This window comes from Lissotriton vulgaris, chromosome 4_1, assembly GCF_964263255.1.
Source record: "Lissotriton vulgaris chromosome 4_1, aLisVul1.2, whole genome shotgun sequence".
Lineage (NCBI taxonomy): Eukaryota > Metazoa > Chordata > Amphibia > Caudata > Salamandridae > Lissotriton > Lissotriton vulgaris.
Genome location: NC_141691.1, coordinates 1765176349 through 1765192550, shown reverse-complemented (window position 1 = coordinate 1765192550; position 16202 = coordinate 1765176349). Strand labels below are relative to the sequence as shown.

Genomic DNA, 16202 nt, shown 5'->3' with positions numbered 1-16202 from the left:
TTTGTATGAACAGGGAATGTGTGCCTGGAATGAATATAGTTACGCATGGTGTTGATTTGGGTTGTCTTGGCGATGAGTGGATTGATTAGTGGTATGGATAGAATGGTGATTTGTGAGTTAGGGTGCCATTGTGTGGTAGTTGGCGTAGAAGGGTGTATGGGTATGCTTTATGGGGGTGTGTAGTGGTTGTTGAGACTTTGTAATGTGTGTAGGGTTTGTTTGTAGTAAATGTGTAGAGTGCATTTTTCTGTGAGTGTGTAAATAAGTTTGTGGCTATGGATGGGATGAGTGGGCGATGATGAATGGAAAAAAGAGCAGCATCTCTGGCCCTAGGGCTGACAATGGCCAAACAGGCAACTGCTCTTGTCCTCTCCACCCTTAGCCACTACTCCCGGGCTATGACGCCTTGAACCTTGACTTAAAATAGCCCTAGTTGTCAGATTACCCCTTTAGCCAATGGGAACCCTCGACTTCACAATCCGAACACAGCCCTACTTCTAGCAGCCAATCAAAAACGAAACCCTAAGCCCTATGTCCAGTAGAAACCCCGAGCAGCAGGAATGAATCAAAAACCCTAAACCTATTTCTCAACCGGAACTCTAACCCTAAGCCATACGTCCAATTGAATCACTAAAACCCAGGGACCAATCAGAACCCTAGACAGATCATCCAATCAGAACACTAAATCTAAGCACAACATGTGCGTGTATATACATATGCATGTATAGATACTGTTATTAACAAGCACAGCCCATACTATAACTGTATTCCTTATTTTTTGTTTGGTGCTTCTATTTGCGTTGTCTATCAGTAATCCATGTCGGTACCTATGAATTAATGAAATGTTTATTTCACACTGTTATAACAATATGATAACTTGTTTTTATTGTAGGATGGACGGATCTGCCGAATAAGCTTTTCAGTTCAGCCTGACAGATTGGAATTGGGCAAAACAGATAATAATGACGGGTAAGATATGCACTATATGTTAGAATTTTTGGGGCTGACTATCATAGTACCTGTAATGCTGTGTGATAAAATGATCCAAATTGGTGAGCTTTTAAGACAATTTGGTACAAATCCTGATCCAAGTTGAATCGTGAACACAACAATAATGGACAGAATGTTAAACATTGTCAAAAACTCACCCCCAGTCACAGATCTGAGTTTAATCCATTGTTATTTTGTTCACCACACCATTCCAGTTTAGTACCAGCTAGACCCAGTTTAGATTCAATATCTGAAACCTGATCAGATATTGAAGAATACTACAGGAGGAATGTCATTTATGCACATGGAACGTGAATTCCCTGAGCAAAAATAATATTGGTAAGACTGCCATGAAAATGTGGAGGTTTCACCAAATTGTTGGCTGAGAACACTGCAATTGTGTAACCAGAAAATGATTTTTCCGTGCATCTCCTAGTGACCTACATAGTGTTAAGATCATGACTTTGTAAAACGTTAATTGTCAAATATTTGACGTTTGAAACTTTTGATTAACATATCAAAATAATGACCTATCATTCTACGATAACTTTTTTCATCAATGAAAGAGTGTAAGGTTAAACATCTTGTCTTCTCCACTCAGTTTAGAAATTATATGTATATATACATAGAGATTCACATAGATATCGATAGATATATTTTTGACAGAGGAGAACCTTCTGGGACTCTATACCCAAGCTAGGAAAATGTCAAACTCAAAGTATCACATTTGTAGATACTTAAAAATCTAATCTTTGTTGCATGATATAAACCAGAAAAGTGACCAGACTTCTTGCCGCTGAATAAAGCCGGTCATGGAGTACATCCTGGTCCATGGTATCAAATGGTTCAGATCACTAAAAGTTATCACTTTATTTAATCCAGGTCGTGGTCTGGTTGAAAGCCATATTTTCTAGGTTTCATGGAGTGTCAATTTGAACCTGCAATTGCTTGCTACCATTTAGTCCAATATTTTGAGTTGCACCGGTAGCTATGCTAGACTTCAGTTTTAGTGCCCTCTGTGTCCAAGTTTCTTTGTCAGCAAAAGGGTGATAGCTTATTATGCTTATGGCACTGTGCATTCTCTCAGTGAACTGGTTTATATTTTTTTTAATTTAATTTCAAAGTAGGCTTCTCAATGAGTTTTTGGTTGGGTTCTGAGGAGAACAGAGTTAATAGAGGACTTGGTGCCTGTTTTTGCTCGGGGAAATTATCTGGGGTACTTTGTTTAACAAATAGGACTAGAATTACCTACTGCTACCAATTCTTTGTGTCAATTCTGTTTTATTACTTGCCTCTGCGTACAATTGGAGGCCTGCAGGAAGCATAGATACAGCAATTCCTCCTCCCAAACTCTCCTACGCACTTCTCCCCAACACACACACACACACACACTCTCCACCTTCCAATATTGTCACTCATCCAATACGTATTCTCTGTCTTTATCAAACTTAGATTTCAGACATTGGATACTCTATCATCTTGGCATTAAGTCAGAATGGGCTTATGTTTTAGTTATTGGTTGTTTTCAACCCCAAGCACAGTACCTTCAAATATTTAGGTCAAGTCAGTACTGTGCTCTCAGTAGACAAAAAGGTTACATATGGGGACCATTACTCTTGGTAGGCCTCCTTCCGCTTTGTGATCTAGAAACACATTTTTTCTGTAGCCATATTTGGTACAACCATTTTTATGTTCTGTGGCTTTATTGGTTCCCCAGTTGGAGAGTATTGTTTGATGCACTTAAAAGTGCCATCTTGTTTGCCTTTAATGGATTACAGTGCATATTTCCGTTTATTTGGGAGGCCAAATACAATATACACTGGAAACCCCGGTATTTGCAACCACATAGTTCGTTGAAATTGTCCATCACAGATTGGCAGTGTTGAGGTAGTTTAGGACAGTTCCAGAGGAGGTGAAGTAGTGCCCAGTGTTTCCACATTCTCTCCAGCATCTTTCGGAGTATCAATCAGTATGCCGACGGCGGCACTAAAGGTCACCATTTCTTTAAATATACATAGAGTGGACTTTGGCTCCACCCAGAAGATAATGTTTCATATATGCTATTGGGCTCATCTGAAAGAAACAGGTTAGTGTTAGATTCCTTACCTTAGAATATCCCCAGGTGTCAGACGGGATCTGGAAAGTTTTCGTCAGCAGTACCCCTGCGCGTCACTAGGTGTCGTCTGCGCTTCCGCGTGCGTCGTCGTGATCGCCGGGATGACGTCGTCGGAGTACTTGGCTGCCGCCCTCGGGCGCTGATGTCAGATCTTCTTTTTTCCCGGGAAGAGCAGCACTCCAATCAATTTTTTACTAACTTTTTAATCTCTTGATCACTTTTCGAGTCGACCCTCGACTTGCGGTGCCGCTAGGGATGCCTGGTTTTAAACCTTGCGAAGACTGTCACCGCATGATGTCGGTGACAGACCTTCACTGTCGGTGCCTTAATTGCTTCGGGCTGACCATGATGACAAGTCGTGCCCCAACTGCCAGGCCTTGACCTCGAAGGCTAGACGGGAGCGGTCTCGTAAGCTGCTGGAGATCTGGCAGTCGGCTCTGCGCCTCTCGAGGTCCGGTCGAGGAGGAAGTCGAGGGACCGGTCGCGGAGCCACTGTCTCGCCACTCGACAAGCCACCACCACTCGTCGGGCTCCAAGTCCTCGGGTAAGTCGAGGCATTCGGAAAAGGTCGAAGAGGCGTCATCACTCTTCCCACTCCTCTCGATTGCTTGCGCGATGTTGCCAGGGATTCGGACGACACCGCTCACGCGGCTCCGTCGGAGCCGCAGGTGCCGCGTCTAGCTCCATACCCGCCGGTCCCTGGGCTGCATGCGACACCGGAGGAGGTCAGCGCTTTCCTCACGGCCATGAGGTCACGCCTCTTTCTGTCGGACCCTGCTGAGGCGCCTTCGGGCCCCGCGGGTCCGACTGGGAGCACTAGTGGGCTGGCGGCCCCGGCGCCGTCAGGGGCTCCGGCCCTGGCTCCGCAGGATCCAGGCCTGGATCCGGGCCGTCGCCGGTCGACCTTACGACTCATCTGCTGGCGCTGACCCCAAGGGTGTTTCTCCCGGCGCTGTCTCCGGACGACGTCGACCCCAGTTACAGCCCCGGTCCGACGTCGGACCGGCGCCGCTCGGCGCTGTCTCCGACGCCGTGGGTGAGGCCTTCTTCTTCGTCCCAGCTCCATCATTTTTACCTGATTATCAGGAGATGGATGACTAGGAGGACTGGGAGGAGTCTGAGGATCCTCTGGCACTGCAGTACCAGTTGAGTCAGGACTGGACAGAAGAGCTAAGGGAGGCCAGTGGTCTGGACACATTGCCCGACACTGGATTCGTCTCTCCTCCCTCCGTGGCATCGGAGGAGGGGGCTGCTTACAGCGTGGTGTTGAACAGGGCGGCCAAGGCCTTGGCTCTTAAGCTCCCTGTCACGGACGTGAGGAATAGCCTCCTCACTGAGGTACTCAAACCGCAGGCAAGCTCCTCTCAGCCTCAACTGCCGTTTTACGAAGCCCTCACTGTCTTTCTGCTGGGCACCTGGTCCAAGCCCTCCACAAGCCTTCCAGTGTATGGGAACGTGGACCAACACCACCGCCCAGCTCCGGGCGACCCTAGCTTTGTCGGTGCACCCCACCCCCGAGAGCCTGGTGATCCAGGCCTCTACGTCCCAGACCGCATTCCCAACCGCTCCTCCGGATCGGGAATCCAAAAGGTATGATCAGTTTGGAAAAAACTGTTCTCCTCTCTGAGTTTGGGGCTGCGGTTTGTCAACACCGCCTGCCTTTTGGGCCATGACACCCACTCTCTGTGGGATACGGTTGCGGACGTGCTGCCACAGTGTCCAGAGGAGGCCCAGGCAAAGCTCACCCAAACCCTGGCGGAAGGACGGGATGCAGCACGGTACTCAATTAAATGTGGACTTGACACCACGTACTCGATGGGTAGAGCGTTTGCAACGACTGTGGCGGTTCGCCGCCACGCCTGGCTGAGGTCCGCCAACTTTTCAGGAAATGTCCAGGCCACGCTCATGGACATGCCATTCGATGACCGTCTCCTTTTTGGCGTCAAAGCGGATAGTGCGCTGGAACGTTTCAAGGACTCCAGGGCTACGGCCAAGTCCTTGACCTAGGCCAGCGCCAGCAATCTTCCGCTTTTTGCCCCTTTCGTGGCCAAGGGTCGCCCCCACAAGTCCAGCCAGCCACAGGCTGCAGAACCAGTCTCAACGCGGTCGCGGACTTGGTAACCGCCGTGGCGGTGCCTAGGGACAACGGCAAGGTCAGTCCACATCCGCTCCCGCAGCATCTGCCTCTAAGCCTTCCTAGTCCGGCATTTCAGGCCCATTCGACGCCAGTGGGGGCAGGGTTCGCCATCACCTCCTCCACTGGCGCATCACGTCGGACAGGTGGGTGGTGCAAATTGTCCGAAGGGGCTACTCCATCCCCTTCGAGGCGACCCCTCCAGCCATGCCACTGCGGTACCACCGCATGTTACGGGATCACTTGAAACTTCTGCAGGAGGAAGTTATGGCCCTCTTGGTCAAGGGGGCTATCAAGTGCGTTCCTGGGCCACAAGTAGGAAGTGGTTGCTATTCCCACTACTTTCTGGTACCCAAGAAGGGCAAAGGAGGCCTACGCCCTATATTGGACCTACGGAGCGTCAACGGCTTCCTCCGGAAGCAGAAGTTCAAGATGCTGACTTTGGCTCAGGTCCTAGCAGCCCTGGATCCTGGAGACTGGATGGTAGCGTTGGACTTGCAGGACGCGTATTTCCACATCCCCGTCCTGCTGGCCCACCGGCGCTACCAACGCGCAGGGGTACTGCTGATGAAAACTTTCCGGATCCAGTCTGGCGCATGGGGGTTATTCTAAGGTAAGGAATCTAACTAATGTTTCGTACAGATATATTGTTACCGAAGGTAAGTAACTTGTGCATTTGCAGGTCTACATGTAGTAACATAGCTCTGACAAAGCCGGTCTTTCAGTGTTTCCTGTATGTTACAGTAGGGTTCCTGGTTAAGGTTTTATTCAAAGTAGGCACTTCTAATAATATATGCCAACTTTTCTTTAAGATTCTAAAGATTCGATCACTGTATGTGGTATATTTGGTTATAAAACTACGTTTTTCATCAAAGGTCGTTAATCTTATAGCACCTGTTTTCAATGCGGCATCACTAACGAGTTGCTGCACTTGTGATTCAGCTCCTTTCACATCCTGTTTCCTCTAGCAACTACTTAGGAACCGGGAATGTGTGCCGGCAATATTACTTATGAAAGATGATGCTTCGGAGCAGTTCTGCCTAACCTTTACCATCTCTCCGTAATGAATGTATTTTATCACTGATCGTGCAGTGTGCTCTGGACAGTCCCGTCCTTTACATAAAAGTGGCGATCTAAAAAATCGATTGCTTTACGGCAGCTCATGGTTAGTGTTACTTTGTATGGATTAGTATTGAGATACTTGAAATAATCTTGAAGGCATTCTCTGGATCCTGACCACAGGCAGATAATGTCCTCGATATACCTCCCCCAGAACACAATGTGTTGTGTCCAAGGTGAGGCTCCCGACCCCAGGCATGCCCCCTCTTGAACCACTTCATAAAGAGGCATGCATAAGAGGGAGAAAACCTGGTACCCATGGCAGTTCCGCCGACTTGGTGGTACCATTTCCCATTGTGCATAAAGAAATGTTTTGTCAGGATTAGTTCCATAATTTCAAGTAGCATGAGATTATGCTCATAAGGATGAATTACATTTGCGAAAGTACAAAGTGAATAAAACTTTGAACTTTTTTTGAAAATCATTGTGTAAATTGCATTCATTAGCACACAGGAGTGCTCAGGTTCCTCACCTTACGCCTGTAAGGTATTTCTTCTAACATTGATACTCTGCCCCTCCCGGACAGAAATGGGTTCACCCTGAGCACCCTAAAGGATTGAACCACACCTATTCACCGTTTAAAATCCTCTTATTACCCAGGTGTGCAGCGGACTTCATCTTTTTCATCCTGTAGGAGTACAACATCAGGGGAGTGCCTACAAAGATATTGAAGCACCACAGTGCGTTTGATTTTGTTTTGCAGACCGTTCACATTCCAGGACACTATCTCAATGTGTTGTGTCCACGTCGTGTGCGGTTCAACCATTTGGTCTGTCAAGCATAGGAAATAGGGACCAAACCTCGCCACCTCCCCCTCCCATCCGCCAGCTGACTGTGTCAATGGAGTCAAAGTAATCATGTAACCGCAAAACAAACAATAACTAGAACAAAGCCCCCCCGCCTCAACCCCCCACCCTGCTACCCTGCTACTCCGGCCAACCGCGCCAGACTTTACTTAACGGACTTAATTCATCATCATCCATAGGTCTCTGTGACAAATTCTAACTCGTTGCGCTGTCCAGTGATATTTGACAACCCTTCAATATTCTCATCTCTGCTGTCTGATAGTTACATTTTCTTGGATCTCGTTGCACAATTTGAATATTCTGAATAGAAAGTTAAGAAGAAAAAAGATAAAGGAGTGGGAAGTGCACATATAAAAGGTGCATGCACATAGTTCACAACTCCATACAAAGCTGGGTCATTCCACAATTACATTTGTGCACAGTTTACCAGCCATGTCCCCAGAAATGTAAGTCAGCCCAAGTTTGTGTCAACAGCACTAGTAGTAAAAAGTAGTAAATAGTTTCTCAATGGTTGCCATATATTCTTAGGCCTAGAGGTGGGCGGTTGTAATGAAGCATAAATGTCACTTGTGGTATCACAGTATATTAAGTACGGGACCCAAGCCTCAACTGTCAGATCAGAGTAGGGCCAGCTGGCGTTTAGCCAATATCAATGCAAAAGCAGTATAGCGCTGGACCCCTGCGGGTAGTAGTTTAACATAACCCAGCAGGGCCAATAGCAGGGTTGGGGGGTAAGTGGAAATTGTATCATGCGTGATAAAGTGGAAAAAACTGTCTTAGAGTAAGAAAGTATTGGTGCGCAGTTCCATGCCAAAATGAGCGAAAACTGCATTTTACGCTTCACATCTGTGACAACAGTGTGACCTAGTGGGATCAATCTAAGCCACGAGGTGTGGTTTAGCATAAGCCCTGTGTAAGTATTTCAAATGTAGTAGTTTATGTTGGTTACATGAAACCATCCATGCCTGCTCACAACAGTAATACCTTGTCGTGTCCGGTAAGGGGATTCCCAAATCCCTTTCCCATGCAGCCCTAGCCTTCCCTACACCGTTAGGTGGGGGTTTGGGAGTGTGGAGGGGGAAAAAAAAAAACAAAGCCTAGATAGCGCTGGAGTCTTGTCCAGGCCCAATATGTAGTGGGAAGTGTCTGTATTTCCGTGGGGGTCCTAGGTAGGCCTTGTGGTATAGTAGTCGGAAGAAAGAATGGGCGGGCCTGAGCCCACTACTGCTTAAGATATTGTAAGCGAGCATCAGGGTGGTAACAATGATATGTGAATTGCGCCTGCAACTATAAGATAATAAAGGTAGAAGTCGGGGACCACAAAACCTTACCGGGCATAAGGCAAAGTCATTGTTTGCCAGCTAATTCTGAAGGATACATCTGCCAGTGGATTTCTCACCTAGTGATTCCTCATCTTGTGAATATCCCCTGCGCCAGCATCTGGACATTTTTCGTAGCTCTCCACGCCGACGAAGTCACAGAAGCTTGGCTACGCTGATGTCACCGGAGCCATAAGAGAGCCTTGTCGGCGTGATGACGTCAGCTCCCTTTTATTCGCGCCATCGACGCTAACGCTTTTCTGGAACTCTCGGTAGCTTGTGTAGTTACTTTGTATTTCTGGATTGTTTCTGGTCTTCTCTTGTTTCTTTCCTGAATGTCGTTGAGGAAGTAAGGGTTCAAACCCTGTAGGGAGTGCGGAGGACATATGTCCATCACGGATCCTCACGAAGTTTGTGTCTGGTGCGTGTCGCGGGATCACGACGTTGAGGGTTGCGCTTGCTGTCACAAGATTAACCCGAATGCTTTAAAGGAGAGAGAGGCCAAGCTGTTCATGGAGAAGATGAGGAAGGAGAAGAGAGGTCGAAGATGATCAAGGTCGAGGTAGAGGTTGGGTTCGAAGTAGACGTTGGGTCATGCTTCAAAATCAAAGAAACATAAGAAGAATGAAGAGGCACGACTCTTGACGACGTTCGGATAAGGACGAGACTCCGAATCCGACTTCTCCAGCTCATCGGCATCGAAAGGACTATGTCTCTCTTTCTCGCTCGAATCAGGATTCTCCTGCTCGCTCGGCTTTGCACAAAGCTTCACTGGTGCATTCTCCGGCTCCATCTCAGATGCCGGCTCCAACTCAGACGCCGGCTCCATCTCTGGCTCCTTCTCAATCTCCGGCTCCATTCTCCATCTCAGACGCCGGCTCCATCTCCATCTCAGACGCCGGCTCCATCTCCATCTCAGACGCCGGCTCCATCTCCATCTCAGACGCCGGCTCCATCTCCATCTCAGACGCCGGCTCCATCTCCATCTCAGACGCCGGCTCCATCTCCATCTCAGACGCCGGCTCCATCTCCATCTCAGACGCCGGCTCCATCTCCATCTCAGACGCCGGCTCCATCTCCATCTCAGACGCCGGCTCCATCTCCATCTCAGACGCCGGCTCCATCTCCATCTCAGACGCCGGCTCCATCTCCATCTCAGACGCCGGCTCCATCTCCATCTCAGACGCCGGCTCCATCTCCATCTCAGACGCCGGCTCCATCTCCATCTCAGACGCCGGCTCCATCTCCATCTCAGACGCCGGCTCCATCTCCATCTCAGACGCCGGCTCCATCTCCATCTCAGACGCCGGCTCCATCTCCATCTCAGACGCCGGCTCCATCTCCATCTCAGACGCCGGCTCCATCTCCATCTCAGACGCCGGCTCCATCTCCATCTCCATCTCCGACGACGGCTCTGGCATCTCTGGCTCCATCTCCATCTCCATCTCCGACGACGGCTCTGGCATCTCTGGCTCCATCTCCATCTCCATCTCCGACGACGGCTCTGGCATCTCTGGCTCCATCTCCATCTCCATCTCCGACGACGGCTCTGGCATCTCTGGCTCCATCTCCATCTCCATCTCCATCTCCATCTCCATCTCCATCTCCATCTCCATCTCCGACGACGGCTCTGGCATCTCTGGCTCCATCTCCATCTCCATCTCCATCGACGGCTCTGGCATCTCTGGCTCCATCTCCATCTCCATCTCCGACGACGGCTCTGGCATCTCTGGCTCCATCTCCATCTCCATCTCCGACGACGGCTCTGGCATCTCTGGCTCCATCTCCATCTCCATCTCCGACGACGGCTCTGGCATCTCTGGCTCCATCTCCATCTCCATCTCCGACGACGGCTCTGGCATCTCTGGCTCCATCTCCATCTCCATCTCCGACGACGGCTCTGGCATCTCTGGCTCCATCTCCATCTCCGACGACGGCTCTGGCATCTCTGGCTCCATCTCCATCTCCGACGACGGCTCTGGCATCTCTGGCTCCATCTCCATCTCCGACGACGGCTCTGGCATCTCTGGCTCCATCTCCATCTCCGACGACGGCTCTGGCATCTCTGGCTCCATCTCCATCTCCGACGACGGCTCTGGCATCTCTGGCTCCATCTCCATCTCCGACGACGGCTCTGGCATCTCTGGCTCCATCTCCATCTCCATCTCCGACGACGGCTCTGGCATCTCTGGCTCCATCTCCATCTCCATCTCCGACGACGGCTCTGGCATCTCTGGCTCCATCTCCATCTCCATCTCCGACGACAGCTCTGGCATCTCTGGCTCCATCTCAGACGCCATCTCCATCTCCGACGACGGCTCTGGCATCTCTGGCTCCATCTCAGACGCCATCTCCGGCTCCATCTCCGGCTCCCTCCCTCTCTGACGCCGGCTCCCTCCTGCTCCATCTCCAAATAACTGCCAATCCCATTTAATTATACCATCTCCATGGCATATTACGATCCTTCAGTCTTGATCATGGTTTTAAATTGTACCTTGAATCCACATGACGTGACTCTCAACCTCCCATTCCAAGGAACCAAAAGGCAGTTATTTCTATGCAGTTATATTATCTTAGTATGGACCCACTGGGACAGCCATTCATGGACGATAAAAAAAACACATCTATACAATCTGTCATGCTTTGATTATGAGACCTACTTGGAAGCGTCTTTATTTTTAAAAACTTTTTGTTGCAACCAGAACTCAAGTGTTGCTCCCTACATTTCATTGTTTTGGTTTGCCTTTATTCCTTTCCCTTGGGGCACTCTGGGGGATTCCCTCCAGAAGGGTGCCATTTTCACTCGTCTCGGTCATATGGTGCAGGCAAGAGTTGAGGAGGTAAAGACCAGCTTTTAAGGAAGGAGAAGGCCACTGTTTAAAAAACAGTGGAATGTTCTAATAGGTTTGGTGATGGTTCCTTTCCACTTCTAAGTTTTGAGTAGGCATCAGAAGAAGCACACCATTGGATTTCTCCAATTTATTTTATTTATTTAAGTAGCTTATACAGCGCGCAGCTACCTCCTGGGGGGTGTCCCGGCGCTAGAAACAGAGCCTCCGGGAAGGAGGAGAGGAACAAGTTTATTGCGGGACAGGGATCATAGTCTAAAGAACAGCCAGGTTTTTAATTTGGCACGGAAGATGGGTTCAGATGGACAGAACCTGGATAGAGAGGGAGGGAGTTCCATAGTTTGGCAGTGATTACGCTGAATCCTCTGCCGCCCATTCTGGTCGAAAGCGAGGTGCAATCAGGATGCGTAAGTTGTTAGATCTTAGTGATTGGCGGATTGAGAGATAGACACTCGCTTTTTCAGGTAGTTAGGTCCATGGCCGTTGATAGCTCGATAGGCAAGGGTGAGGATCTTAAATTGAATACGGCTTGCAATGGGAAGCCAGTGGAGCTCTATGCGGTAGGCGGCGACCGACTGGCGGTAGGGGATATTACCGATCAGTCTGGCCGCCGCATTCTGAACGATCTGGAGCCGGGCGATCAGATATTGAGGAGCGCCAGCATATAAGCTGTTGGCGTAGTCTAGATGGGAAGTTATGAGGGCCTGGATGATGGTTCGGCGGGCGTCTAATGGAAGGTAAGGAAGGATCTTCTTGATCATGCGCAGCTTGGCAAAGCAGGCAGAGGTGACCTTGTTGACTTGGGCTTTACAAGACAGAGAGTCATCGAATTGAAAACCCAAATTGCGGGCCGATTGGACAGGGGTGGGGGCTGGGTCGAGTGCTGTGGGCCACCACAGGCTGGGGGAAATAGGAGTTTTCTGATTAAAAAACAGGACCTCTGTCTTGTCAGCATTCATTCTTAGGTGATGGTTGGTCATCCAGTCACAGATGTTGTTTAGACATTGGCGGAAGTTGGCAAAGGTGGAGTCTGAGTGGTCTCTAAATGAAAATATCAACTGAGTATCATCAGCGTAAGAGACCACCCTGACTCCACAAGCCTCCACCACTGTGGCCAAGGGTGCAAGATAGACATTAAAGAACAGGGGGCTCAGGGCAGAGCCCTGCGGGACACCACAAAGCAGGGGTTTGCCCTCTGATCTGAAAGGCCCAAGCATCACCTTCTGAGTTCTGCAGGTGAGGAAGGATTCAATCCAAGCGATAGCGGAGCCCTCAATTCCGATCTGCTTTATACGGTTAAGTAGGATTTTGTGGGAGACCGTATCAAAAGCGGCGGATAGGTGAGGAGGACTAGCATGGCCTCCTCGCCTCTATCCACGCCTTCACGGATGGTCTCAGCTACTTCCAGGAGAGCAGTCTCAGTGCTATAGCCTGCTCTGAATCCGGATTGAGAGTCGTGCAGTAGGGAGTGGTTTTCCAGATACTCTGTTAATTGCAGCTGCACGGCCTTTTCCAGAATTTTTGCGGGTTTGGGGAGGAGAGATATGGGGCGGTAATTGGAGAATTTAGTAGGATTAGCGTCAGGCTTTTTCATAATGGGAACCAGCAGCGCTTCCTTCCAGGTAGTTGGGAAGAAGCCATGATGGAGTGAGGCATTCCAGATAGAAAGGAAGGAGTTGACCAGTGAGGGGGCAATGCCCTCTGAATTCAACTTTTGCAGTGATCTTAAGGGATCTATCCCACAGGTGGCCATAAATTCTCATTGGAGACTGTATGCATGGAAGAAGGACTGCTGCACTAATGAAGGGCTGATGCGTTCTTCATATCATTAACAGTCACTGTTCTTGAGCCAACTTACTCATTTTCAGGGAACGTTTCTACAGACCTACAAAAGTGATCATTCCTCCAGGGGAAAAAAATCACGTACTTTAAGTATCTGTAATCTATCAAGTCAAATTACCTTTTCTCTTTTGATCCAGTTGTTGCATATCCTACTTAATAAGATCACACAAGAAGATACACAAGAAGAGTTGTTTGACACTAGAATGTGCTGTTTCCTTGTGGTATGAGTACATCCATTTAAACCTTTCTCAATATTTTGAGAAGAAACCTAATGCCTTCTGTAATGTGGCTGTCATTAATCCTTCCCAGTGGAGCCTTAAAAGAATCACAATCGCAATGCAATCCTTCTCTCTCTCATGATGATTAAACCTTTCAGCTTTCCTGGACAGCCACACTTTTTGCCGCATTTTTCGTCAAGAACGCTTATCTTCCAGAGACCTAGGACAGATAACTTTTGTGTTGAATGATGCTCTTTCCAAAATTGTTAAAGAATAGAATGTAATTGACTGCAATTACTATAGTAGCAGTATTTTTACATTTCCCTACCTGTTCTTTGGTGATCCAGTACTGTGAGCACAAGATGATTCCTGGTTTATTTTCTTTACTCTTCCTTGTACCATCTGGCAGATAATTTCTATCAGTACACAAGTGTCATGGTGAGGGGAGAATTATGGTCCTGCTGGAGGTGCTGGGGTGTCCACACCTGTAATATTTCTCTTATCGGAGGTGGTGATGGGTTAGCGGGGTCACAAATTAAATAGAGAAGTAGGCTGTTTCCAGTAATGCCACGGACTGTCTAAGTAAAACTAATTAGGATGTGCTTCCTTGACAAATGGCCTTTAAACTCAACTTAAACAACCAACCAAACCCACCAAGTTTGGATAGTAGAAGTGTTTAACTTCCCGTAGAGTCCATGGTGTTCTACCAGGCTGTAAGATGTCGGATAGTACTTCAGTTGTACAGGCCTTTTTAACCACACCCGTGTATGGAGGTGGTGTCTTGTTCTCCCCCAGTAAAAGTTTGACAAGTAACTGAGAACTTGCGCCTTTGCCCTTTTGTGTTTGTGTATTCTTCACTTCTATTTGACCTCGATACTATGAAGGCTGTTTGGTGTCTCTTTTGGGCACCATGTAGAAGGCCCTGCAAGATAGTGGTTGTCTCTGCTGCCTGTGCTTTGTTTAACAGTGGACATGACATGCTTTCAACTCATTGGTTAAGCTCCCATCTCTGAAACTGGAATTTTATGGTTTGTGATGACAGTGTAGTTAAAGGCATCATCTACATTCAGTTGTATTTACTGGATTTGCTAGTCGGTTTTGAATCTAAAAGATAACTTTTTACTGTTCTGACAGGCCTGACCACCTTTCGAGAAAACCCACCATGACAAGGAAAAGAGTTAAGATTGTGCTCCTTAGTGATTTGAGGAATAGTACTTTACCAGGGGTATAATTTTTGGCTGACCTCCTTGATGGCTGAGAATAAGCCCTGAACTTTAAAGAATGCTTGCAGCTTGAATGAACAGAAAGAAAGTTAACTTGCCTTTTGTGAATGATATGCCAGTTTAGTCAGGAAGACACTTCGATTGAAGATCAACATGGAGTTCTCCTCCTTGGACTGAGCCGCTGGTGTCTTTGATGAAAAGCTGCCCAGAGTTAAAGAAACAACTGAAGATCAATGTCTAGAGTTGTTGGTTTTTAATCTTCCTTTCCTGCTCCCCCAGTCAGGAGGGACTTGGGGGATGTATCTTTCACTTGGGTTTCCAGTCACCCTCTTTCCAGAGCAATCGTACAAGATAGGTATCTTTCTTGTATGACAATTTACAATTTTGACAATTTTTTATTGACTGTATAATTAAAATAGTTACAGTAAAATCAACAATGAAGCAATTTCTTGTGTATAGAAAAAATAGATACTTAAAAAGCTAAATTTGAAAGCTAGTGCTAAAATCAGGACTGTGATTGGTTACATCATTTACTACCATTAAGTATTTTATTCGGGTGACTGAGACCCCCATGATTGTCCGTTCCCCAACTTATGTGCCTTGGAGTTAGTCTGTTGCAGGTGAGCGCATAAGCTACTCTCAATGGTGCATTGAGTTTCTTACTAGGTGCATTGTTTTCTTGGAAGGGGACGTGCAAATGGGGCACTGTCAATGGAGCTGCATAGATGGATCCCGTCCGCTGTGGCCCACAGCTTTTAAGGCCAGCCTGATTTGGTGGATGAATTTCGCCAGTCTTGCCAGGATCATTGTGCTGGTATTAGACAGATATAATGCTGATGCTTCGCTACAAGACTTAATATTCGTGCTGAGGCAGATAGGGCGCAGCAGTCGCCGGCGGTCGTTGTTGAGGTTTGGGCAGCAACAGAGAAGGTGCAGCCAGGATTCCTTCTTGTTGGTACACAATCTGCAAGTTATGGATTCCCCATCACGCGCCCAAACGGGATTGAAATCAGCTATCCCCAGCATGGTCCGCCTCATGTATAAGATTTTGCTTCGGGTCTGAATTGTGAGGGACTCACTTAAGTAGGGTTGTGCTGTTCCTGCCCTGTATGAGTCATTTAGTGGGACCAAATGCGGGCTTCGGCGAAGTGATTTGTGGTCAAGGTTGAAGGAAGTTTCGTGCACTTGTCTATTAATGGCTTTCTTCCATGCGCTCAGGGGGATGTCCTGCCTCGGCATGCTTTCTTCCTCGATCTTCAAGACTCGTATTGCCTTTCCCAGCCTTGTGTGCCATTCCGAACCTGGCCGCTCGATGATAGATCTCAGATGATATTTTAAAGAGTTGGGCGGAGCCCTTAGTATTCGTAAATATTGCTTTATAGTCTCCCCCTGACATATCAGGTCTGGTCTTGCAAGGCCGGGCTCCAGTCTTAGCCTAGTTTTTCTTGCCCGCTTTGGTATTTGTAGCACCGATTTATATGCCTTGGCCTGGGCAAGATTGAGAAGAGTGTCCTGTTTCCCGGGGAATGTTAGGTGGCCATAGCTGATTGCTGGAAGGAGTTTTGCTCGAAGGGCTGGCGGAGGGG

The 16202-nt window shown here is 48.0% G+C and overlaps 1 protein-coding gene across 18 annotated transcripts in view; it reads left to right on the top strand.

Annotated features, from left to right (window-relative positions):
• The window catches only part of UBR5 (ubiquitin protein ligase E3 component n-recognin 5), a 2064863-nt gene that overhangs the window by 194493 nt on the left and 1854168 nt on the right, over positions 1-16202 (top strand). For all 18 annotated transcript variants that reach the window (XM_086966085.1, XM_086966077.1, XM_086966080.1 and 15 more), the window contains exon 4: positions 893-969. In XM_086966085.1, coding sequence (XP_086822211.1) covers positions 893-969 — 77 coding nt within the window. The remainder of the gene's footprint in view (positions 1-892; positions 970-16202) is intronic.